Below are 19301 nucleotides of genomic sequence, written 5' to 3'. Positions count from 1 at the left end.
AGCGAGAGAGGGAGAGAGGGATGGGGGCAGGAGAGAAGGAGAGAGAGAGAGAGAGAGAGAGAGAGAGAGAGAGAGAGAGAGAGAGAGAGAGAGAGAGAGAGAGAGAGAGAGAGAGAGAGAGAGAGAGAGAGAGAGAGACTGCTTCCCCCCAGCCCTGTTTTGTTTTCTCTAATTGGTCCTGGGGGAAGCAAGGAAATTGGACAGAGGCTGGGCCGGGCGAGCTGGGCTGCCTTTAATTGGCTCCTTTTTTTAACTGGAGGGGAATCAAACAGGAGAGCGAGCGACAAAGGGTGGGAGAGCGAGAGACCGATCGCGGAGATGGGAGGAGGGAGAGAGGGAGGAGGGAGAGAGGGAGGCGGGGTGGTGGTGGTGGTGGGGAGGAGGAGGTGGAGGAAGCGCGGAATGAAAAGCTCGGAGGGACCAGAAAGCAGCACAGCGAAGCCCAAGTTGCCGAGCGAGCGGAGCGCTCTCGCGGCCCCGGAGCCCGAGTGGCCGCCGTGCCCGGGAGCCCGGCCCGGCCCCGCCCGCTTGGGCCCCCTCGGGCCCAGGCCCCCGGGAGGGGGGCGGGGACGCCCAACTTGGGGCGCGGCGCAGCCCCGCTCTCCCGAGATCGCAGAGCCCGGGAGCGCCACGGCCGCAGCCAGACGGCGGGAGCGGAGCACGGAGACAGGAGGCGGCCGGCGGCTCCCGAGCTGCTGCCCCGGCCTCGGCAAGAGCGCGAATTATTTTCAAAGGACTCAAACTTTCCTCCTTCCCCTGCTGGCTGCGGTCCCTCTTGCTTTGGAATCGTTCTCCGGATTCCCGCGGGGGCGCCGGGACGCGATCGCCTCCCTCGGATTCCTCGGCGGCGGCTCAGCCAACTTCGTGGACCCGGGGACCCGGAGTGCTCGCCCCGGGGCCGAATCCGGTCCTCGCTGCTCCCGCTCTCGACAAGACCGGGACCCCGGGCGCCCCAGCCTCCGGAAAGGGCGCCTAGCCCCGCTCCCGTGGGTCTGGCTGCCGAGCCCTCCGCACCCACTGCAGGACTGGAGCCAGCGGGTTAACCTCCCGGCCTGGCTCCACCGAGGGGCGTCCCCTGGGCGGGGAACGACAAGTTTGTCAGGCATCGGTGGCCTGTTGGATCCGAGCGCGGCCGCCGCAGCAGAGAGGTCCCCCGCGCTCAGCACCCTCGGCAGACAGCCCTGGGGACCCGGGGCTGCTAGGTGGCCGAGCTTTCAGGACCAGGGAGCTGGCTGCTGCGCCCGGTGCGCAGAGGCACCAGGGTCTGGGCCAGCGCCCCCAGCGTCCCCACCCGGGCAGCCGCCCTGTGGGAAGAGGACAGAGCCCAGTTGCCTCCTGCTCAGACTCCTGCTCTCGGTCGCTGCGCTCTCTGTCGCGTCTCAGGGAAAAGGAGGGAAGGCAGAGGGCATCGCGGTGCCCCGGCGGATGCGCCCCCCCGCCGCCTTTCAGGCTGCGCCGCCTCGCGGGGATGAAGCACTGGCCGTGAAGATGGAGGTGACCTGCCTTCTACTTCTGGCGCTGATCCCCTTCCAGTGTCGGGGACAAGGAGTCTACGGTAAGAGCCCGCGTCCAGCTCCACCCTGGCGGAGCCGCGCGGAAACTTTGCAAGATCTTGCTCAAAGTGCGCGCTGCCGGGCCTTGGTGAAGCCCTGGGCTTGCACTCTGGAGTAGATGACCGCGTCCCCGCCCTCACCCGGGCGCCAGGAGACCGAGCAGCCTGCTCCCGAGCCCAGGAGCCGGTCCTAGGGTATGGCATGAAGCTGGGGGTGCCAGGGTGAGGTCTCGGCTTTCTGAAACCTTGCCAGGGGCTGGAGTGATCTGGAAGTCTTGGGAGAATCCAATGGGCTCGGGAGACCCGGAAAGAGCCCAAGCTCTGGGCTGGAGCAGCGGTTTCCACCGAATCTTCTTCCTTCCCTGGCTCAGCCTCCCGAGTGGAAGCAAGCGATCCGGAGTTGTGCGCGGCTGGCTGGCGGGCGAGATGCTCGCCAGCACCGCGGCCGGGCGGCTGGCTCGCATTCCCGGCAGTGGCCACGGCTCGGCCGCCTCTTCTCGCTTCTTAACGGTCTGAGCCGATGCTGGGCATCCCCTAGCCCAGGCGCCTACCGTTCACAGCATCCCTTTTCAGACCTCTCCCGAGCCAGCTCTTGCTCTCCCTGGTTCCCAACCTCAGAACCCCAGCCCTAGCTTCCTTCTGCCTGCTTGCACACACAGACACGTTCAGTCACCGTCCTCAGGAAACGCAAACACCGCTAGCACCCATCCGGCTACGTGTCTAAACTCTGCCTCCCGCCACGCAGCTCTACTCCCGCATCACCAAGCCAACGCTCCGTAGCGCCAAGGGGTATTCTGGCCACATTTTCTCCACTTCATGCCGTGGGTTTTCCCAGCGAAGGCTCCTTGGTTCAATACTACCCAGCCAGGGTCGTCCTCCCAACGTGCACCGCACAGAGAGTCAATTCCTAGAGCCTATGGCCCTGACTTTGCCTTCTCCTGACCGCAGGGTCGGCTTTGTAGTTACTTTTTAATGATGTGTGGCTGGGGAGGGGGGCGCAGGATTCTCCCTCTTTCTCTGGGGCCAAGAATCTAATTATTCCCTTTGAGAGTGGAGGGAGTTGGACCTGTACTGTGTGGGTGACAGAGTCCATGTCCCCCCGACTACTCGCTTTAGGTCCTGGGTCTCTGCCTGTTCCTGGCAAGAGAAAGAAGCGTCCTGGGGAGCGGGTATCTGGAAAGTATACATCCCTGGGCTCCAAGAGCTAGCTGGCTTGGGCTTAATTCCCTGGTGAGGCCAGCCCAGGCATCCAGCCAAACTCCTTTTCTTAATTAGTTTGTGTGTCTCTTACTGCCTGGCCCCTGGCATAGGCCAGACAAGGCAGCCAGGAGGGAGGGCTGCTGCAAGAGGCGGGGTTGTATGTATTGTGGGGGGGAGGGTATGAAACGGGTCCTCCCTGTCTAGGACAGAGGAAGATACCAGAGGCCTCAGAGTTCTCCTTTCTCCAGCATCACCAAAGATACCGGCAGCTTAGCCTCGGCTCCCTTGAAGGGAGTACCCCCAAACGGTCTACTGCAACCTGCTCACACACCCTCTTGAGGTCTCAGCCTACTACCACCAGCCCCTTCCTCCGGCGCTCTGACGACCCCATCTCATGGCTATCTGGTTTGGGGTTCTCCATGAAGTCTTTCTTCATCGGGGTGGCCCCATGTGCATTTAAGGAAAGTTCTCCGGGCCTGCGTAGGAGCCCCGACAATGGGGACAGAGGTCAGGGAACACAGGCCGTGGTCTCTGGAGACCTGTCCTTTCCCTTCTCTGCGCCCTCCCCTTTTCTTTAGTTTCTCCCATCTCTCACGTGCCCCGGTCCCAGCTGCTCTTGTTACAAATCAAAGAAAGGTAGGTCCACTGGGTCCACCCTTGGCTCTTCAGTGGCGTTCTTTGCATCTGCTTTTTGGAGAGCTTGGCTCCAGGGGGGGAGGCTGGGCTGCAGGGAGATTGCTGCTGCGTGGGAAATCTTCTTGGAGTTGGATGGGAAGCAGGAGAAAGGGAAGCTGGGGGGACACTGTGCCTCGTGGTGTTCCAGGCACTGGCGACACCCCCAGCAGGGTTGGGACTGGCCCAAGAAGCAGGGTGGTAGAGCTAGGGCTTGTTCTGCCCCACCCATTCCTCTGCACCCCACAGCAGATGAAGCAAGTGAATGGTAGTGTGCAGGAACGGAGATGTCCATCCACCGCAGCCTCCAGCCCCAGCGTGGTACCTGGCACCCCGCAGGAGCTCCGATGAGGTTCATGGAGTAGATGAAGAGCTGCAGGTTGAAGATGCTTCATGAAATTCTCAGGTGTCTCCAGAGCTTGTCACTCACCAAGACAGAGAGAGGCCTTTTAGTTGAAGCTTTCTGCTCAAGAGAGCCATGGGGCCCTAGGCTTGCAGCCCTAAAAGAGAGAAGAGACCCAAGTGCTGGGTTTCGCTAGCGCTAGCGTGGAGGAGGGAGGCAGTGTGTTAGTATGTGCTGGGGATAGACTTCAGTCGCTGCTGTCATTCTGCCCCAGGCCTGGGCTGAGGATGAAGGGTAGTCTCATAAGAGGGTGAGGGCAAGGCAGAGGGAGGGACCGGAATGGAGGCCTTTGGTGTGGGCGAGGGTCAGTACATCCTGGTGGGAGACAGATGCTCGGAGCCCCAGGCCGTGCATCCTGCTGGGGTCCACCCTCCAGCTCTAAAGCCTGCCATCAGCAGCCTAGGACTGGGGAGGCCCTCTCAGTCTGGCCAAGTGGCTTTGCTCTTCTTTAGGGCCACAGATGCTACAGTGGGCCGCGTGTGGGACCAGATGGTCCATTTGGAGCGGGGCCTCCTCCTTCCCCGATTCTCAATCTCTAGCCCAGTTTTGTTGTTTACAGGGTGGATCCTGTAATCTGCTTTCTGCCAGGCCTGTGTGTGTGTGTGTGTGTGTGTGTGTGTGTGTGTGTGTGTGTGTCTGAGGCTGGCCCCAGAGGTCTAGTTCTGTGACAAAGACAGTAGGCAGGTAAAGGAGGGGTGACTGACGCTCTATCAAGGCGGAGTTAGAAGCTTCCCATCCTCTATCCTGGCTTCCTGTCCCCCTATCAGAGCAGTCAGACTTCCAGGCAGGGGCCGGTGAGCAGGATTCAGCTCCTTACAAAAACACAACAAACCCCTGGATTATTTAATATGCAGGAGTGGGAAGTGACATTATCCTTAAGACAGGTTGTTTGCAACTTACTGGGGGAAGTCAAAATATTTCACCAAAGGTGTCATCAGAAACTACTATCCTATGCTAATTTTTGTGGGAACATGAAGACAGATGTTGAATAATTTGACAAGAGCAACATCGCTTACAGAATTATCACCAAGTCAGCCCACCCCCCCTCTTCCTCGGGGGAGTGTGGGGAAGGAATTTCGGGAAGTGAATTTCCCAGTGTGGGGCTTCTGAGTGTTGCTGTGGGTGGGGGGCGCTTGGGACTTTTCCCTCTGAGTTCCACACCCCTGCCTTGAAAATGGCTGTCTGTCTAGGGTCTTCCCTGGAGAAGGCCTCACCTCCAGAAGCGGGTTGTCCCTAGAGTCAGCAGCAGCCTTGGGTTTTCCTAAATCCCCAAGAAGGTCCTCTCCTACTTTCCTTCCTTTTTCTTCTCCGTTATAGTCATTGCCCGAGGGAAAGATTGTCTTGTGTCTACAAACCCAGGCTACTTTGCCTGGGCTGCCTTTGACAACCCCCCAACCCTGCCTGGGGACTCCCCACGGGGTCATTCTCTAGATCTCTTCCTGGTTTGCCTCCCCACCCCACTTCAAGCAAATGTGCCTTCCTACCCTGCAGGCTGGGCATCTGGGCATCATCCCTGGGTGAAGTTCTAGGATCGGGAAGCGAGATTGGAAGGGATTGTAGGAGCCAGGAGAGCACCCTCGAGGGGTGGGCTGGGACTGTCGGAGGGGCCTACATGTAATTGGCCAGGTCTGTCTCTGAGCTGCTGCTGCTGCCGGGTGGTAAAGCCTCATTTAGAGCCCCGTATTAGCTTTGCTTTGCTGGAACATGGAGGGATGGGCGGGGAGCTCCGTGGGGAGGTGGAGGGAGCTAATCACAGCCGCCAAGGCCTGGCAAATGAATGATGCAGAAGATCGATACCTGGGGTGGGAGTGGAAATCAGGCCATGGTAGCAGGGCTGGCTTCTCCTGGTTGCCCAAGAGGCACGGAGGGGGCCTTGGAGTAGGAAAGCCAAGGTAGGACACGGGAGGATCCCTCCTTCTCAACCCTTTCCCCACAGCCACGTTGATGCCTCTTTCTGTGACTGGGTTCAGAGAGATTGGACCAGAAGGTACCCCACCCAGGAAAGTTTGGGAGACTGGAGATGGCATCTCGGTCTCTCATTCTAGCAAGAGCTCCGCTTCACCTTCTCCCTGTCCAGACACCCCAATCTGAGTCGGTCCCCATGCCTGTGTGTCCGAGAGGTCGGGGTGTAAATCCCTGTGGGCCCTGCGGTGGAAAGCGTGTGCTGCTCTTCCGGACATTGCCAGCAGGGGGCGGGCTTGGCCACCACATCGCTGCCTCCCCTTGCTGGCCTCCTTGCCCTATCCCAGAAGAAGGGGACTGATTCCCCAGCCTTAGGTGGAAGGGGGCTCTCTCCAACTCCCACATACCTGCCTCGGAATCCAAGGGCGCCCACCACGGATAAAGCCACACTTTCTGCGTTTTCAAGATAACTCAATTCTTCTGTAGGTCAGGTGAGAACTTTGTAGGGGCTCAGCTGAGCTTGTGGGGCTGCGACTCTAGGGGGTTGTGTCGCGGGAGGGGTTTGACGCCCCTGCACAATTGCCCCACAGGGTCCCAGGGCAGCATCTCCTTTCCCCCTGAAGACTAAGGGCCCACGTGGCATTTAATAGCTGATGCAGAAGGCTGTCAAGAGCCATGCTTAGCTCAGAAGAATGAATCTTTTTCTATTTTTTTTAAACAATGGATTCTTCTTTTCCCTAAGACTGGATAACACATGCAAAACAAAGTATAAAAAAAGGGAGATTCAGCCTCCACGCGTTGGGTATGGCTCTTCCTGTGTCTTTTAGTACATAGGAGAGAGTGACCCCTTTCAGGGAGGATGCTTGGTGAAGCTGATGGTCCCTCACCAGCATGGTGGTACCCCATGCCCTGCCAAGTCTTGGCCTGACTATGGCTAAGACTTAATATTTCCCATGATATTCTGAGAAGGCAGTCCATGGTGGGGACTGTCTTCGTCATTGAACCGAGGTTCCAAGGATGTAGGTGACCTGCTCAGTGCGGCACAGTTGGTAAGAAGGGGGACCCCCAGCGTTGGTCCCGTGGGCCTTCTGGGTAGGAGTAAGGATAATGAGAGGTGAATCTTTTCGGCATCTACCGCGTCTTACCTCTGGTAAAGCTGGTTTGGGGCACCATGGGGCTGCTGGACATGAGTCAGGAGAGGGAGGGAATAGTTCCACAGAGATTCGATAAATCCCTCAAGGCAAGGACAACGTGAGGCATGCAGGAGAATGGAAAAGTCACCTCTCAGGGCTTGTGGAAGACAGAGATTGGACCAGCCTTGGTCATCAGGCCTGGGGAGGCTGTCTCTGGCAGAGGGTATACAGAGCTGAAGACCCTGGGCATGGGGAGGGTTTGTCTGTTGGTTAGGTATTGGTTGACAGGAAGTCAAGGTTGTGAGGATTGGAAATGCCAAAGGATAGTAATAATAATAATAGTGACAGAGATCATGAATATGCATTACTGTCTCTAGCTTGTACCAAGCCTCCCGGAAAGACAGACTCCTCAGTCCATTTCACCCTTGAGGAAGCCAAGAGGTTGGGAGAGACGAAGTTGCAGGCCCTGGAAGGGGCCCAGAGATGTGGACTGCAAAGCCTGTGATGGAGGCCGCGCTGGAATGACGGGTTGGGGAAATGGGCAGGAGAGTCTTGGCTGGGGAGACGGTGGTGTTTAGTGTTCTTGAGGGGGCGGTGTGGAGAGACTTTCTGGACCCTTGGGGGCGGGGGGCAGAGATGGCGTGAGTTTTGGCCTGACTCAGTTGCTGGGAGAAGGGACCGGCTTTGTAGCAGGATTGGGGATGGTGGTCAGCTCTTGTTTCTCCTAAGGTTTACATGCCCGTGGAGGGAGCAACTGTCCGCAAACATGAGAACGTGAATACAATGCACCTTACTGACAGGTGTGTCGTGCAGACAAGGGGACTGAGTGGAGACACTGTGGGTCAAGTTCGTACATGGTGGCTGGGGTCGGGGGCTTCCCCCTGGAGGTGTCCCCAAAGCAGAGGCTTCATGGGTATCTCCAGGAAATATTCCAGGCAGAGGAACAGCCAGGGCGATGGCCCTGGGGTAAGGACGGGCCTGGCTTGTTAGAACAAAAATCGAGGAGTCCGTTGTGGGGACGAGAATGAACCGGAGGAGGTGGGTATGTAGCAGACGGGGTCAACAATTAGTTTGAAGTATTGAAGGATGAGTGTTTGAAGTATTCAAGGCTGTGTAAGGACTTCCGAGTGTAAAGTGGGATTGGGCACGATGGAAGGGGTTTGAGCATATGAGGAACACAGTGGGCAGTGTCCTAACAGAGTCCTAACAGAACACAGGAGGGGAGGCGGGTGAGTTAGAGATATTGCAGATCTCCATCATGAACCCCAGAGCCGGGCCGGGAAAGAGATCCCGTGGGGACAGGAGCTGACGGCGGCAGCCTACAGTTGGCAGTTGGGGATCGGGCTCACAGTGGGAAGAATAAAAAAAGCTGTTGCCGGGCGGTGGTGGCGCACGCCTTTAATCCCAGCACTCGGGAGGCAGAGCCAGGCGGATCTCTATGAGTTCAAGGCCAGCCTGGGCTACCAAGTGAGTCCCAGGAAAGGCGCAAAGCTACACAGAGAAACCCTGTCTCGAAAAACCAAAAAAAAAAAAAAAAAAAAAAAAAAAGCTGTTGATTAGGCAGATTTGGGGCAGGAGAGTGAAGAGGGTAAGGGCCCGGGCTTCTGAATTGCTGCTCGATCCTGCCCCAGAATGAAGCCCGAGAAGAGGCTCTGCCCTGGGCCAGCCTTCTGTCAGGGCAGACAGCAAACAAAGCCTGACAAAGAGCTTTAATGACTGGGGGGCGGGGGTGGGGGGGCGGGGGCGGGGTGGTTTTGAGACAGGCTGGCTATATAGCCAGGAATGACCTTGAACTTCTGCTTTTCCCACCTTTACCTGCCAAGCGCTGGGAGTACTGGGGTTACCGTCGTATCCCATCATGCCGCATTTATGCTGGGGACTGAACTCGGGCTTCGGGCTTCGTGCAAGCTAGGCAAGGCCTCCACCAGCTGAGCTGTGTGCCCAGCCACTGAGTGTGGTTTTGAAGGTCGGCTTTGTGTATAGGCTGTGTGGCAGGGAGGCTGATGTGAGGAGATCGCAGCTCAGAAGAGGTGACTGTGCACCTTGGTCTATGTCCACCAAACAAGATGGACTTCACCAGGGAAAGGTACGCGTCTGCGGGGGGGCCCTGGGCTGAGGCCAGGGTCCCATGTCCGGAGAGAGGGGAGAGGGAAGAGAAAGTGGATGTCAGGAGGGAGGGGATGTCAGAGAGGGACTGAGAAGAGATGGGAAGCCAGGGACAGGGTTGAGGGGGGCACTGTGGGAGGGAGAAGAGGAGGTGCTTCAGAGCCCACGGAGGGATGGGGGCTCCCCAACTCTCCCGGGGAGGCTCTGGGGGGAAATGTAGATCTAGGCTGTGTTTCTATCAGAGCCCTCATGACAGTGACAGACGCTGGTGGCACATGGATTGGTCTTGGCGTTACAGGGGCAATAAGGAGGAAGGCAGGGCCTCTCTTCAAGGAGAGCCTCCGTTTCCCTGTCTGGAAGGTACTGGGGTCACGGGGAAGCATCAATGTAATGCCGGTATTTTGCCAGCTCCTGAGGTGAATTATAGGGTTTTGCAGGAGCAGAGGCGGTGGCAGCATTCTGGGGGAGGTCCCTGTGTGTGTGCTGTGTGGAAGCAGCAGTGTTCGTTTGAGAAATTTGGAAGACCTGAAGTGGCTGCGTCTCTAACCTGAGCTCAGCTTGTATCTAGTAGAAGTTGAGGCTTTGGGATGGGTGGTGACCTTGTGGTTTGGGAGAGGGTACCCCAAGCTCTCTTTGGTTCCCTTCCAGCACCAGAGTCAGCCAAGATGCTGGGATTATCTGGTGGGTTGGAAGCCGTGAGGTGGCATATTAAAGCCATCCGGGAGTTTACCCCCAGTGCAGGCCGCGCTCTGCCTGGACTCTCCCCTGCAGGAGCTCCGCAGATGGAAGCTGTGGCTGGGAGCCCTGTAATTGGTGCTTTGACAGAGAGGCTGGCTGGAGCAGCCCAGTGGGTGTAGACACATTAGGCTAAGTCAGGCCAAACCGCATCTTCTCCCTGGGATGCCTCCAGGGCATTGTCCAGGCCACCGCCCAAGCTGGGTTTCAGCCAAGCTCCGCTGGACCCTGGGGGCTTTCATGCAGGCCACTTATTACCCCTGAAGCCACCAGCTGGATGGAGCCTTTCTGCTTGCATGATTCTCACAGAAGGCTCAGGCCAGGGCATCAGGATAGCACCTTATCCCTGCTCTTAACCACATCCCAAACCAGCTAAGGGCTGAAAGGTTGATGAGTGCTGCATGTCCCTAAGAATCTCCCCCACAGGCCTCATTTTCCAAGTGCAAAGGTTGGGGGTCAGGCTGAGTGACATACCAAGGTCCTACAGTTGGCAGGTAGATGGTAGAGCTGGGATTTGAACTCAAAGTCACCTAATGCCAAACTTCGTACACCCCAAGTGCCAGGCAGTTTGAGCAGTGCTGAGGTGGTTTGTTCCCTAGTTTTTCTTTGGGGTGGGGTGGGGGTGGGGGTGGGGGTGGGGTTGATTCTTGAAGCAGCATGAGGAGCCCTCCAGTCCTCCAGGGACCACATTTGGCTATGAAACACTGAGGCTTCTGTCTCTGGCTCCTCAGGTCCAGAGGTCCTCCAGGCTCCTCCCACCTTGGGGCCCTGCCTAAACAGTAGTCCTTGGATTTGATTGCACATGAGATAACCCAGGACACTTCAGCAATTCCCAGTGCCTGAGTTGCATTACTCACAGTTAAATCATCACATCTGATGATTTTGGCCCAACTTCCTTTAAGGAGACTTCCCAGAAGCTCCTGGGTGGCTTCTGTTTACATTGGGCATCCTTGAGTGCCCTGGCCATTTTAACTGTAAGGGAGGCTGAGGTGGGCGCATTCCTGTCTGCAGAAGTACAGGAGTTCCATAGAAAGACACACATGGGGTCAGTGAGGTGGCTCAGCAGGTAAAGACACTTGCCACCAAGCCTGAGTTCAACCCGCAGGTCCCACGTGATGGAAGGAGAGAACTCACTCAAAGTTACCCTTTGACCTCCACAAGCTCACCTTGGAATGAGTGTACACACACACACACACACACACACACACACACACGACAGGATGGAGGTGGATAGGTGACCAGCTAGACACCAATCTGTGGTGGTATTGTGTTCCCTGAAATATTGTGCACGCTAATAAACTTATCCGGGGTCAGAGAACGGGAACAGCCACGATATTAAACATAGAGGATAGGCAGTGGTAGCACACGCCTTTAATCCTAGCATTCCAGAGGCAGAGATCCACCTGGATCTCTGTGTGTTCAAGGATACAGCCAGGCATGATGACACACACCTTTAATCCCAGAAAGCGAGCCTTTAATCCCAGGGAGTGATGGCAGAAAGCAGAAAGGTATATAAGGCGTGAAGACCAGAAACTAGAAGCTTTTGGCTGGTTAAGCTTTCAGGCTTTCGAGCAGTGGTTCAGCTGAGACCCATTCTGGATGAGGACTCAGAGGCTTCCAGTCTGAGGAAACAGGATCAGCTGAGGAACTGGCGAGACCATCTAAGATTCCTGCTACATCGATCTCCACTTAGTCGCCTGCCTGTCCTATAACTGGATTCCTGTGCGTTGGAGTCCAGAGGCCAATGTCAGGTGCCCTCTGCTGCTCTCCACTTTAACTTTTGAGACAGGGTCTCTCCTGGACCCACTGGGCACTGGGCACTGGGCACACTGACTGGCTAGACAGGCTGGCCGGCAAGCCCCGAGGACCTGCCTGTCTCTGCCTCCCCAGGGCTGTGACTATAGGCATGTCTGGCTTTATCTTTTTAAATGATTTTATTTTTTGGCTATGTGTCTGTGTGTATACACACACAAGGACAGGCACCTTTGGAAGCTGGGATAGGGGTTCCACATGCCCTGGAGCTGGAGTTATAGGTGGTTGTGAGCTGCCCGATGTGGGTGCTGGGAACTGAACTTGGTCCTCTGCTAGGGCAGCCAGTACTCTTAACCACTGAGCCCTCTTCCCCTCACAAGCCTGGCTTTTCCAAGTAGTGTAGAGGGTCCCAACAGGGTGTGGCGGGGCAGGACTTAGCCATCCCCCTGTGGCCTCCTGTGACCCCCTGTGACCCAGATGGGGATCTCTGAGATTCAGTGTAGGAGGAGACTTGAGGCCATTGAACCATCTTTTCCCCACCTGCCATTTCCTGACTGAGGAGGTCTGAATGGTGTGAGTGGGCATTTCCTGACTGCGGAGGTCTGAATGGTGTGAGTGGGCATTTCCTGACTGCGGAGGTCTGAATGGTGTGAGTGGGCACACTGGGCCCTCTTTCACCCACTCTGCCAACCTCACTCAGGAGAAGACCGAGACCAGAGTGGGCAAGTGACTTGCCCGGAGTCACCCAAACATTCCTGTGGGAGTCTCTCCTGGTCTCCTACCTGCCTGAGGCTGTGACCCCTCCCCTCCCAGACCCCCACCCCCACCCCCACCCCCACTCCCAGGCTCGGAGGCTCTCCAGGGAGTCCATTTCAGCCTGAACCCTGTGGCCTGGGGAGTAGCAGCCTCCTGGCTTTCAGACACTGAAGGCTATGGGCTGGGAAGTTCTTCTGAGGTGACCAAATTCATTTGCCGACTTCTGGGGGAGCCCGCTGTCTTGTGAGATCATGAAGCCCCGCTACAATTTGCCGTGTCTTTCTTTGGGCCTTCATTTGGGGAAGTTCTTCTCACTGTCTGACTTTATATCGGCTTGCTGTGCTGAACTTGAATCTGTCCTTGGCCCCGAACCTCTTCTTGCCTAGACGGAGGCTCATTTCTCTGTCTCCGAGTAGAATCCTGGGAGGGCAGAACGGGAGGGAACTGAATTCCAGCGGCCTGATCCCTTGGGTCTGATTCTAATGCTCCAGTAAAATGCAGGGGACCTTGGGGGAAGGTCGGGTTAGCTTCCTGCACCAGTGAGGCCTGGCTCCCCATGGGGCAGGTGCAGAAGCGCCGGAGGGTGTGGCAGGCAGGACTCAGCCACACTACTATGGCCTCATGTGACCCAGGCCCTGAGGCTCAGGCCTAATGGGTAGGTGGATTCAGGCATGAGGGTATCCAGGGGCAATGTTTAGGGTAAAGGAGGGAGTGGTTAGGGCAGAGTGTCAACTCTGGGTTAAGGTCATGGTGCTTTAGTGGGGGGGTGAGGGGACACCCACCCACCGTAGGAGCTGTGGCTTTAGGTGGCCTGGGTCGAGAAGCAGAGAAGTATGCTAGGGAAACGAGGGGCCCCCTCCCCCTTGAGGAGTCTGATTAAACCGGTTGCCCTGTGTCGTCCTGGAGAGCTCTGGTTCATATCTGCCTCTGCTCCTGGGGTGGGGACACACCCACTCCTGCTCCATTGGCCAAGCTGTTCCACCACGGTAGGACTTGCACTCTGAGCCCACTGGGCACCTAGGAACACTGGCTGTAGTGGCCAGGATGGTGTCAGACGCCCCGGGACGGCAGGTGCTAGCAGCTAGGAGCTAGATGGATGGCCACTGAAATGGCTAGGGAGACGTGGGGGACTGACAGCAGGTACCTCTCCATCGCCCTTGGTGGATGGAGCCAGTTTAGTGGTATTTGCTCCGCCCGTGACCTTTTAAGAGGTCACAGCAAGCAAGAAGCACCGCCTCCTTTGGGCCCTATAGCCCAAGGTCATGGACGGAGCAAATACCACTACATTTCCCGTTTTTTTTTGTCTTGGCGCCCAATGTGGGGCACGAACCCATGACCTTGAGATTAAGAGTCTCATGCTCTATTGACTGAGCTAGCTGGGCTGGAGTTGTGAGGCTGGCTAGAGTGGGCCATGCCTTTGTCGCTACTCTCCTCTGTGTTCTCAGACCTGGTCGTGGGCCTGGTGGGCACCCTGTCCAGTAGGAGCTCAGTGGCCGTTACCTGTGGGCCGCGCTGGTGCTGGTGCTGCTGGGTCTGGCTGACCTCCCACCTCACCAAGTTGCATGGGTCACAGCCCTCAAGTAGTTTCCTGGCGCTGCTGCATCTGTTGCAGCTGGGCTATCTGTACAGAGTTTAGCATCAGCTCATCCTCCCTGGGCATCTCATGGGCACTGCTGGACTACCACCGGGCCTTGTGTACTTGTCTTCGCTCTAAGCCTCGCCCGGGCTGGAGCTCCTCTGCCATCTGCTTCCTGTGGAACCTGCTGCTGTTGGGGCCCCGAATCTTTGCCATTGCCCTCTTCTCAGCTCCTTTCCCCTGCTACGTAGCCCTGCATTTCCTCAGCCTGTGGCCGGTACTGTTGTTCCGGGTCTGGCTTTAAAGCACAACATTTATGCCAAACCCCAACTCTGAGTGGCTGTACCGGGGGAGGGTGGCAATCATCCTTTATTTCTCCTGGTTCAGTGTGGCTGGGGGCCGCACCCGAGGCCGGTCCATCATCCACCTGATCTTCATCCTCAGTGACAGTATGCTGCTGGTCAGCACCTGGGTGACACAGAGCACCTGGCTGCCTAGTGGGACCTTCTTGCCGATGTGGTTGATTATCGGAGGAGCCTGCTTCCTCCTGGGACTGACCTACTGCCTCTGGCTGCACCCTCCCTGCCACTGGGAGCCTAACCATGTGGATGGGGTCCGAAGTCTCCTTCCTTCAAAACAGCCTAAGCTGCTTTGTTAACAGGCGGGCCACTCCGTTAGCACACAACTTCTTCCCCAAGGTCAAAGTGGAGGCTTCTCTGCCCGAGGTTGGAGAGGTGGAGTCCTTCGAGGCAGGTTCTGACTCAGCCAGTAAGGAAGATGTGGAAAGCTGGGCCTTGGAAGGGCCAAAGGCCAATCATATACAAGTCAGCCTGGTTTGCTGAGCTGGAGGGCCCTAGGCTCAAGACTCTCTCCAGAGTGAGCTACTCATTAAATCCCAGTGTGTGGGTTTCCCCTAAACCAGTGGTTCTCAACCTTCCTGACGCTGCGACCCTTTAATAAGAGTTCATCGTGTTGTGGTGACCCCAACCATAAAACTGTTTTCCTTGCTACTTCATAACTGTAATTTTGCTACTGTTCTGAATCATGACGTAAGTATCTGATATGCAGATGGTCTTAGGCCACTCCTGTGAAAGGGTTGTCTGCCCAAAGGGGTCAAGACCTATAGGTTGAGAACTACTGTCCTAGACCTTTCTGGAAGATGGAGGCGGGGCTTGTCCCTGAAGGACACAGGTTAAGAGAATAGTGAGGACAAGCAGGGATTTCCAGGGTACTTTTTTCTGTCCATGCCCTCGAGGAGTTTGCTGCCCTGTAGCCCTTACAACTGGAGCATTTCCAAGGACCACAGAGGAACACCTCTGGCCTTTTGGGGTGCTTGCAACTGGGACCCGAGATGAATTTAGCATTTAGTGAGCACGTGCTGGGTAACACCCAGCAAGTGCTAGACCCAGCTCAAACCCACAGAGGTTAGAGGTCGACGGCTGGGAGGTGAGCTGGTCTTTTAACTCCATCCTTCAGAAGCAGAAACTGGTGGCTAGGTGTAAGCCTGTGGCCTGCTCTGTCTCCTCAGTGGGACCTGGGCCAACACTGACTGAGATGTGATGGGTGTGCGTGTGTGTACGTGTGCATGTACGTGCTTGATATGGCAGAATAGCCAGCAGGTGAGTGGCTTGTCAAACCACCTCACTCCTGGGACATTTAGAGGCTACCTCAAGCTCCACCCTACCTTCTCCAGACAATGTGGTCCCCGGGCGCAAGCCTCATGGTGGGGCCAGTAGGTTCTGGCTCCTGGGTCTCCTAATCAGAACACCCTGGGTGGGTCACTTCTTTCCTGTCACTGTGGGAGGAGCTGAGGGAGGGAGCTAGCACAGGAGCTGGCCATCTCCCTCCCCCATTCTGTTGGAGATGAACTTGCGATGGGCAAGTGTTTCTCACTGTGGACCCTGACAGGATCTTGCTACCTCACACCAGAGCCTCTTATCTCTCTCTCTCACACACATGAAAATCTGGCGGGCATGTGTGAGTAGGTGCACTGGTGCTGCACACAGATGAATGCGTGTGTGCACTGGGTGTGCCCTGGGGACCTCCTCAGGGGTTCTGAGCAGCCACCTTTGTCCCCAGCCCTCCAACAGACCTGTGTGGTTCCTGGCAGCCACCAGGCTCAGCCCCAGCACCCCGGGTTCAGTCTGTCTGTTCCTGGCTTTGGTCCCTGCTGGACCGAGGCCCCCTCCTCTCTCCCCTCCAAGAGGCCTGGAGTGGGGGGGCAGGGGCAGGCCGAGGCTGGCCCGGAGCTCATGGCTAATTTTCCCGGCCACAATCGATCCAGCAGCTTCTCCTGAGTCTATTAGCAGTCGGCAAGTGAAAATATCCCCCATTGCGAGCCCTGACCTGAGACAGGGAGGGATCCATAGCAATTTGTTCAAACAGAGGAGAGCGATTCCCTCTCATTTCTATTCCAGTTTATTCCAGGGAGAAGGGGGTCAGGCTGGGAGGCCAGAGCTGGACCCAGGCCTTGTCCACTGGGTCTCCTGTGCCAGCCAGGGTGGCAGCTGGTGCCATCCGTAGTTCCTGGGGGGGGGCTTTCTGGGGGGGGGGGCTGGGAGGGAGGCCTGCCAGCCTTCCCGGCAGGCTTTGCTTGGCTGCCTGGCTTGGTTGTGGGTTTGGTTTCCACAAAAACACAAAGCCACCCGCCAGAGCCTCATTCCCAGGCACCGGGCCCTGTGCCCGGCCCCCGGCGTGTGCTCACCCAGGACACCCTTGCCAGGAAAGAGGCTGGGCTGGTGCAGGACCACAGTGCCCCCAGCTGGGCCCAGCAGTAGGCGATATAGGGCTGGGGTGGGGGTGGGGCTGCCTTCTGAAGTTCCGTGGCCAACAACTGTTTGGGAATAGTCATGGCTCAAAGGGCACCTTAGGCCTCCTCTGCACCTAATTTCCTGACTTAGGCTCCTACTTTGGGCCTGGTCAGAGCAAAGGTTTTGCTGGTGACCTAGCCAGGGAGTCTCAAGCCCCTTCAATAATCTCTGCTTCCAGGGCTGGGGATGTAGGGTAGTTGGTGGAATGCTTGCCTGCTTAGCTCCCCAAAAGGGCACAAACGGGGTGTATGGTCATGCCTGTGATTTCACCACTTGGGAGGTAGAAGCAGGAGATTCAGGAGTTCAGTCATCTTGGCTCCTTAGTGAGTTCAAGGCCAGCCGGGCTACCTGAGACCTGCCTCAAGAGAGAAAAAAAACCTTCTTCCCCCAACATTTGTTAAGCGCCTACTGTTTTCTGGTCACTGGGCCAGAGAAGCCAAATTCCCACTTTCCCCCATCTACCTCAGTTTCTCCCCATCGTTCCTTTTGCTCTTGTACACACCTTGTCCCCTCAGCCTTGTCCCCTCAGCCGTCTGCCTGGTCCTCTCCCGGCCCCCACGGCCCCAGAGAGCAGCATCTTTCTTCTGAATGAGGAGACCCTGACGACTGAAGTTTCAGGACTGGGGCCACTGCAGCCCCTTCTCCAGAGACTCCACGCACCGGCCCTGTCAGACTGGGGCCTCCCAGGAGTGGTGCCATGGCAACCAGAGAGGAGGCTTCTGGGAAGAGTTGACCAAGTGGCCCCACAGGCAGGGTGCTCCCTCCCTCCTCCACTGCTTACTTCCTCCTTCAGGGCCCCAGGGAGGGCACGATGGGAGAAGATCTTCACACTGAGGTGTCAGCGGCTCGCAACTCTGAGGTCAGCTGTCACACATGACTTGCCAGGCTCAGGTGACACCACCAGGGCCTAATTTCAGCACCACATAACTAAATATACCCACAGTGGGTGAATGATGTTTCTCTTGCTCAGGGTGGGGAGTGCGGTGGGGCCGTGTGGGCTGAAGGGAAGCTGCAGAACCTTCTGGAAATGGAGCCTGAGTTCCGGTCCCGCCTCAGCCATGTGAAAACTTGGGCAGGATTTTAGTTCCCCTGTGCCTCAGTTTCCCTACCCATGAGGAGAATTGATGTGTGCTGAGCTGTCGTCAGCCCAGTGCCTGGTCCAGGGAGGTTTAATGAGAGAGAGAGAGAGAGAATAGAAAGCAGCCACAGTTCCCATTTGCTCGGTGGCCCTGGAAGGGAGAAAGGTGGCAGGGTTCCTGCTACCATCCTCATGTCTAAACATAACCCTCAGCATTCCCGTTCCTCTGCCTCACCCAGACCCACCAGCCACCTCTCTGTCACCGTAAACGCCACCCTTCACCTTTCCTTCCTGAAAGCTGGCCCGCTCCATGTCATATCCACAGCCGTCCCCTGTGGAGCCCTCAGCCCTCAGGAGCAAATCCTTCACCCTTCGCCCACCCACCCAGTCATTTACAGGTTGTTTTGAAGCATAGCATTATAATCAGATCCCACGGTTTGTGCCATTTACAGCCAGAAAAAGGGAAAGAAACCTTTCAGTAATGGAGGAAGGAAAAAATAAAACACAACCAATAAGAGCATGCTTAAAGAGGAGGGCAGGTATTGTATTTCTGGATTTATAAATATACTGGATGCTAAAGAGAATACATTCCTAGACTCTGGGTTTTTGAACTGACTCTTGGAAGAAGATGGCATGTCCTTTTAGATATTTAACGTATGTTCCCTCCCTGGGAGTGTTTGCTTTGAAAGGATACAGAGAGAGAACAAAAAAAAATAGTTGGGTGCGGATGGATTTTATTTCTTTTTAAAATATTATGTGCATGTATTTGTGTCTCTCTGTGTGTATGTGTGTGTGAGTATAGGTATCCATGGAGGCCAGAAGAGGGTGCAGATCCCCTGGAACTGGGGTTCCAGGCAGTTGTGAGCCACCTGATGTGAGTGCTAGGTATTGAACTTGGGTCCTCTGCAAGATCATCAAGCGCTCTTAGCTGCTGAGCCAGCTCTCCAACCCCTGGTGAGCTATATACAAAAAAAAACCCAACCCACAAAGTCAGGGAAGGGCTGTGGCTGTAAATGGGGTACCCAGGGAAGGCCCCTTGGAAGGAAGTGCTGGAGAGGGCTCTGGAAAGTCGGGGATACCTCCCCCAGCAGAGCAATGACAGGGCAGAGGTCGAGAGGTAAGAGTGACTTGGCCTGCTTGAAGAACGGTGTGGTTGGGCTCAGAAGGGCAGTAGATGGCGAGGTAAGAGGGAGCAGAGGACAGGACACGACTCCCACGGTGGCTGACCTCCGGTGTCAGCCGGCATTGGAGCACCGAGGAGGCGCGCCTCTTGGCTGTGTCAGGAGATAGTTCCAGAAAGGCTTAACTGAGGAGGAAGACCCCGGCCTGAAGACAGGCAGCACTAACAGGGGCTGGAATCCAGAGTGAACGAAAGGCAGGAAGGGTGCACCTCTCTCTGCTCTGACTGTGGACGTCGTGTGACCAGCTGCCCCACGCTCCCACCGCCGTGACTTTCCCCACCAAAATGGACTGTGAGCCGGAATAAACCCTTCCTTGTCAGACGATCCGGCCGGTGGTTGAAAGCACTGTTCAAGTGAGACAGGAACAGGGGGTGAGCGAAGGAAAAGGGAGTGTCGTTAAAGGTCTCTTCTGCTGCTGTGGTGCAGGCTAGGGGGTGAGAGAAGA

The 19301-nt window shown here is 56.6% G+C and overlaps 1 protein-coding gene and 1 pseudogene across 3 annotated transcripts in view; both read left to right on the top strand.

Moving 5' to 3' along the window:
- The first annotated feature begins 196 nt into the window (after positions 1–196).
- Positions 197–19301, top strand: part of Mdga1 (MAM domain containing glycosylphosphatidylinositol anchor 1) — a 61278-nt gene continuing 42173 nt past the window's right edge. For 2 of the 3 annotated variants that reach the window (XM_052744482.1, XM_052744481.1), the window contains exon 1: positions 197–1555. In XM_052744482.1, coding sequence (XP_052600442.1) covers positions 319–1555 — 1237 coding nt within the window. In that variant the 5' untranslated portion in view covers positions 197–318. Of the gene's footprint in view, positions 1556–3431; positions 3831–19301 lie in introns of those variants that run through there. The other variant, XM_052744484.1, reaches the window with a different exon arrangement.
- On the top strand, positions 12279–16256 carry LOC128114466 (XK-related protein 8-like; annotated as a pseudogene).

The sequence above is a fragment of the Peromyscus californicus genome, unplaced genomic scaffold (genome assembly GCF_007827085.1).
Source record: "Peromyscus californicus insignis strain IS unplaced genomic scaffold, ASM782708v3 Scaffold_19__1_contigs__length_69161282, whole genome shotgun sequence".
Classification (NCBI taxonomy): domain Eukaryota; kingdom Metazoa; phylum Chordata; class Mammalia; order Rodentia; family Cricetidae; genus Peromyscus; species Peromyscus californicus.
This window is presented reverse-complemented; position numbering and strand designations above follow the sequence as displayed.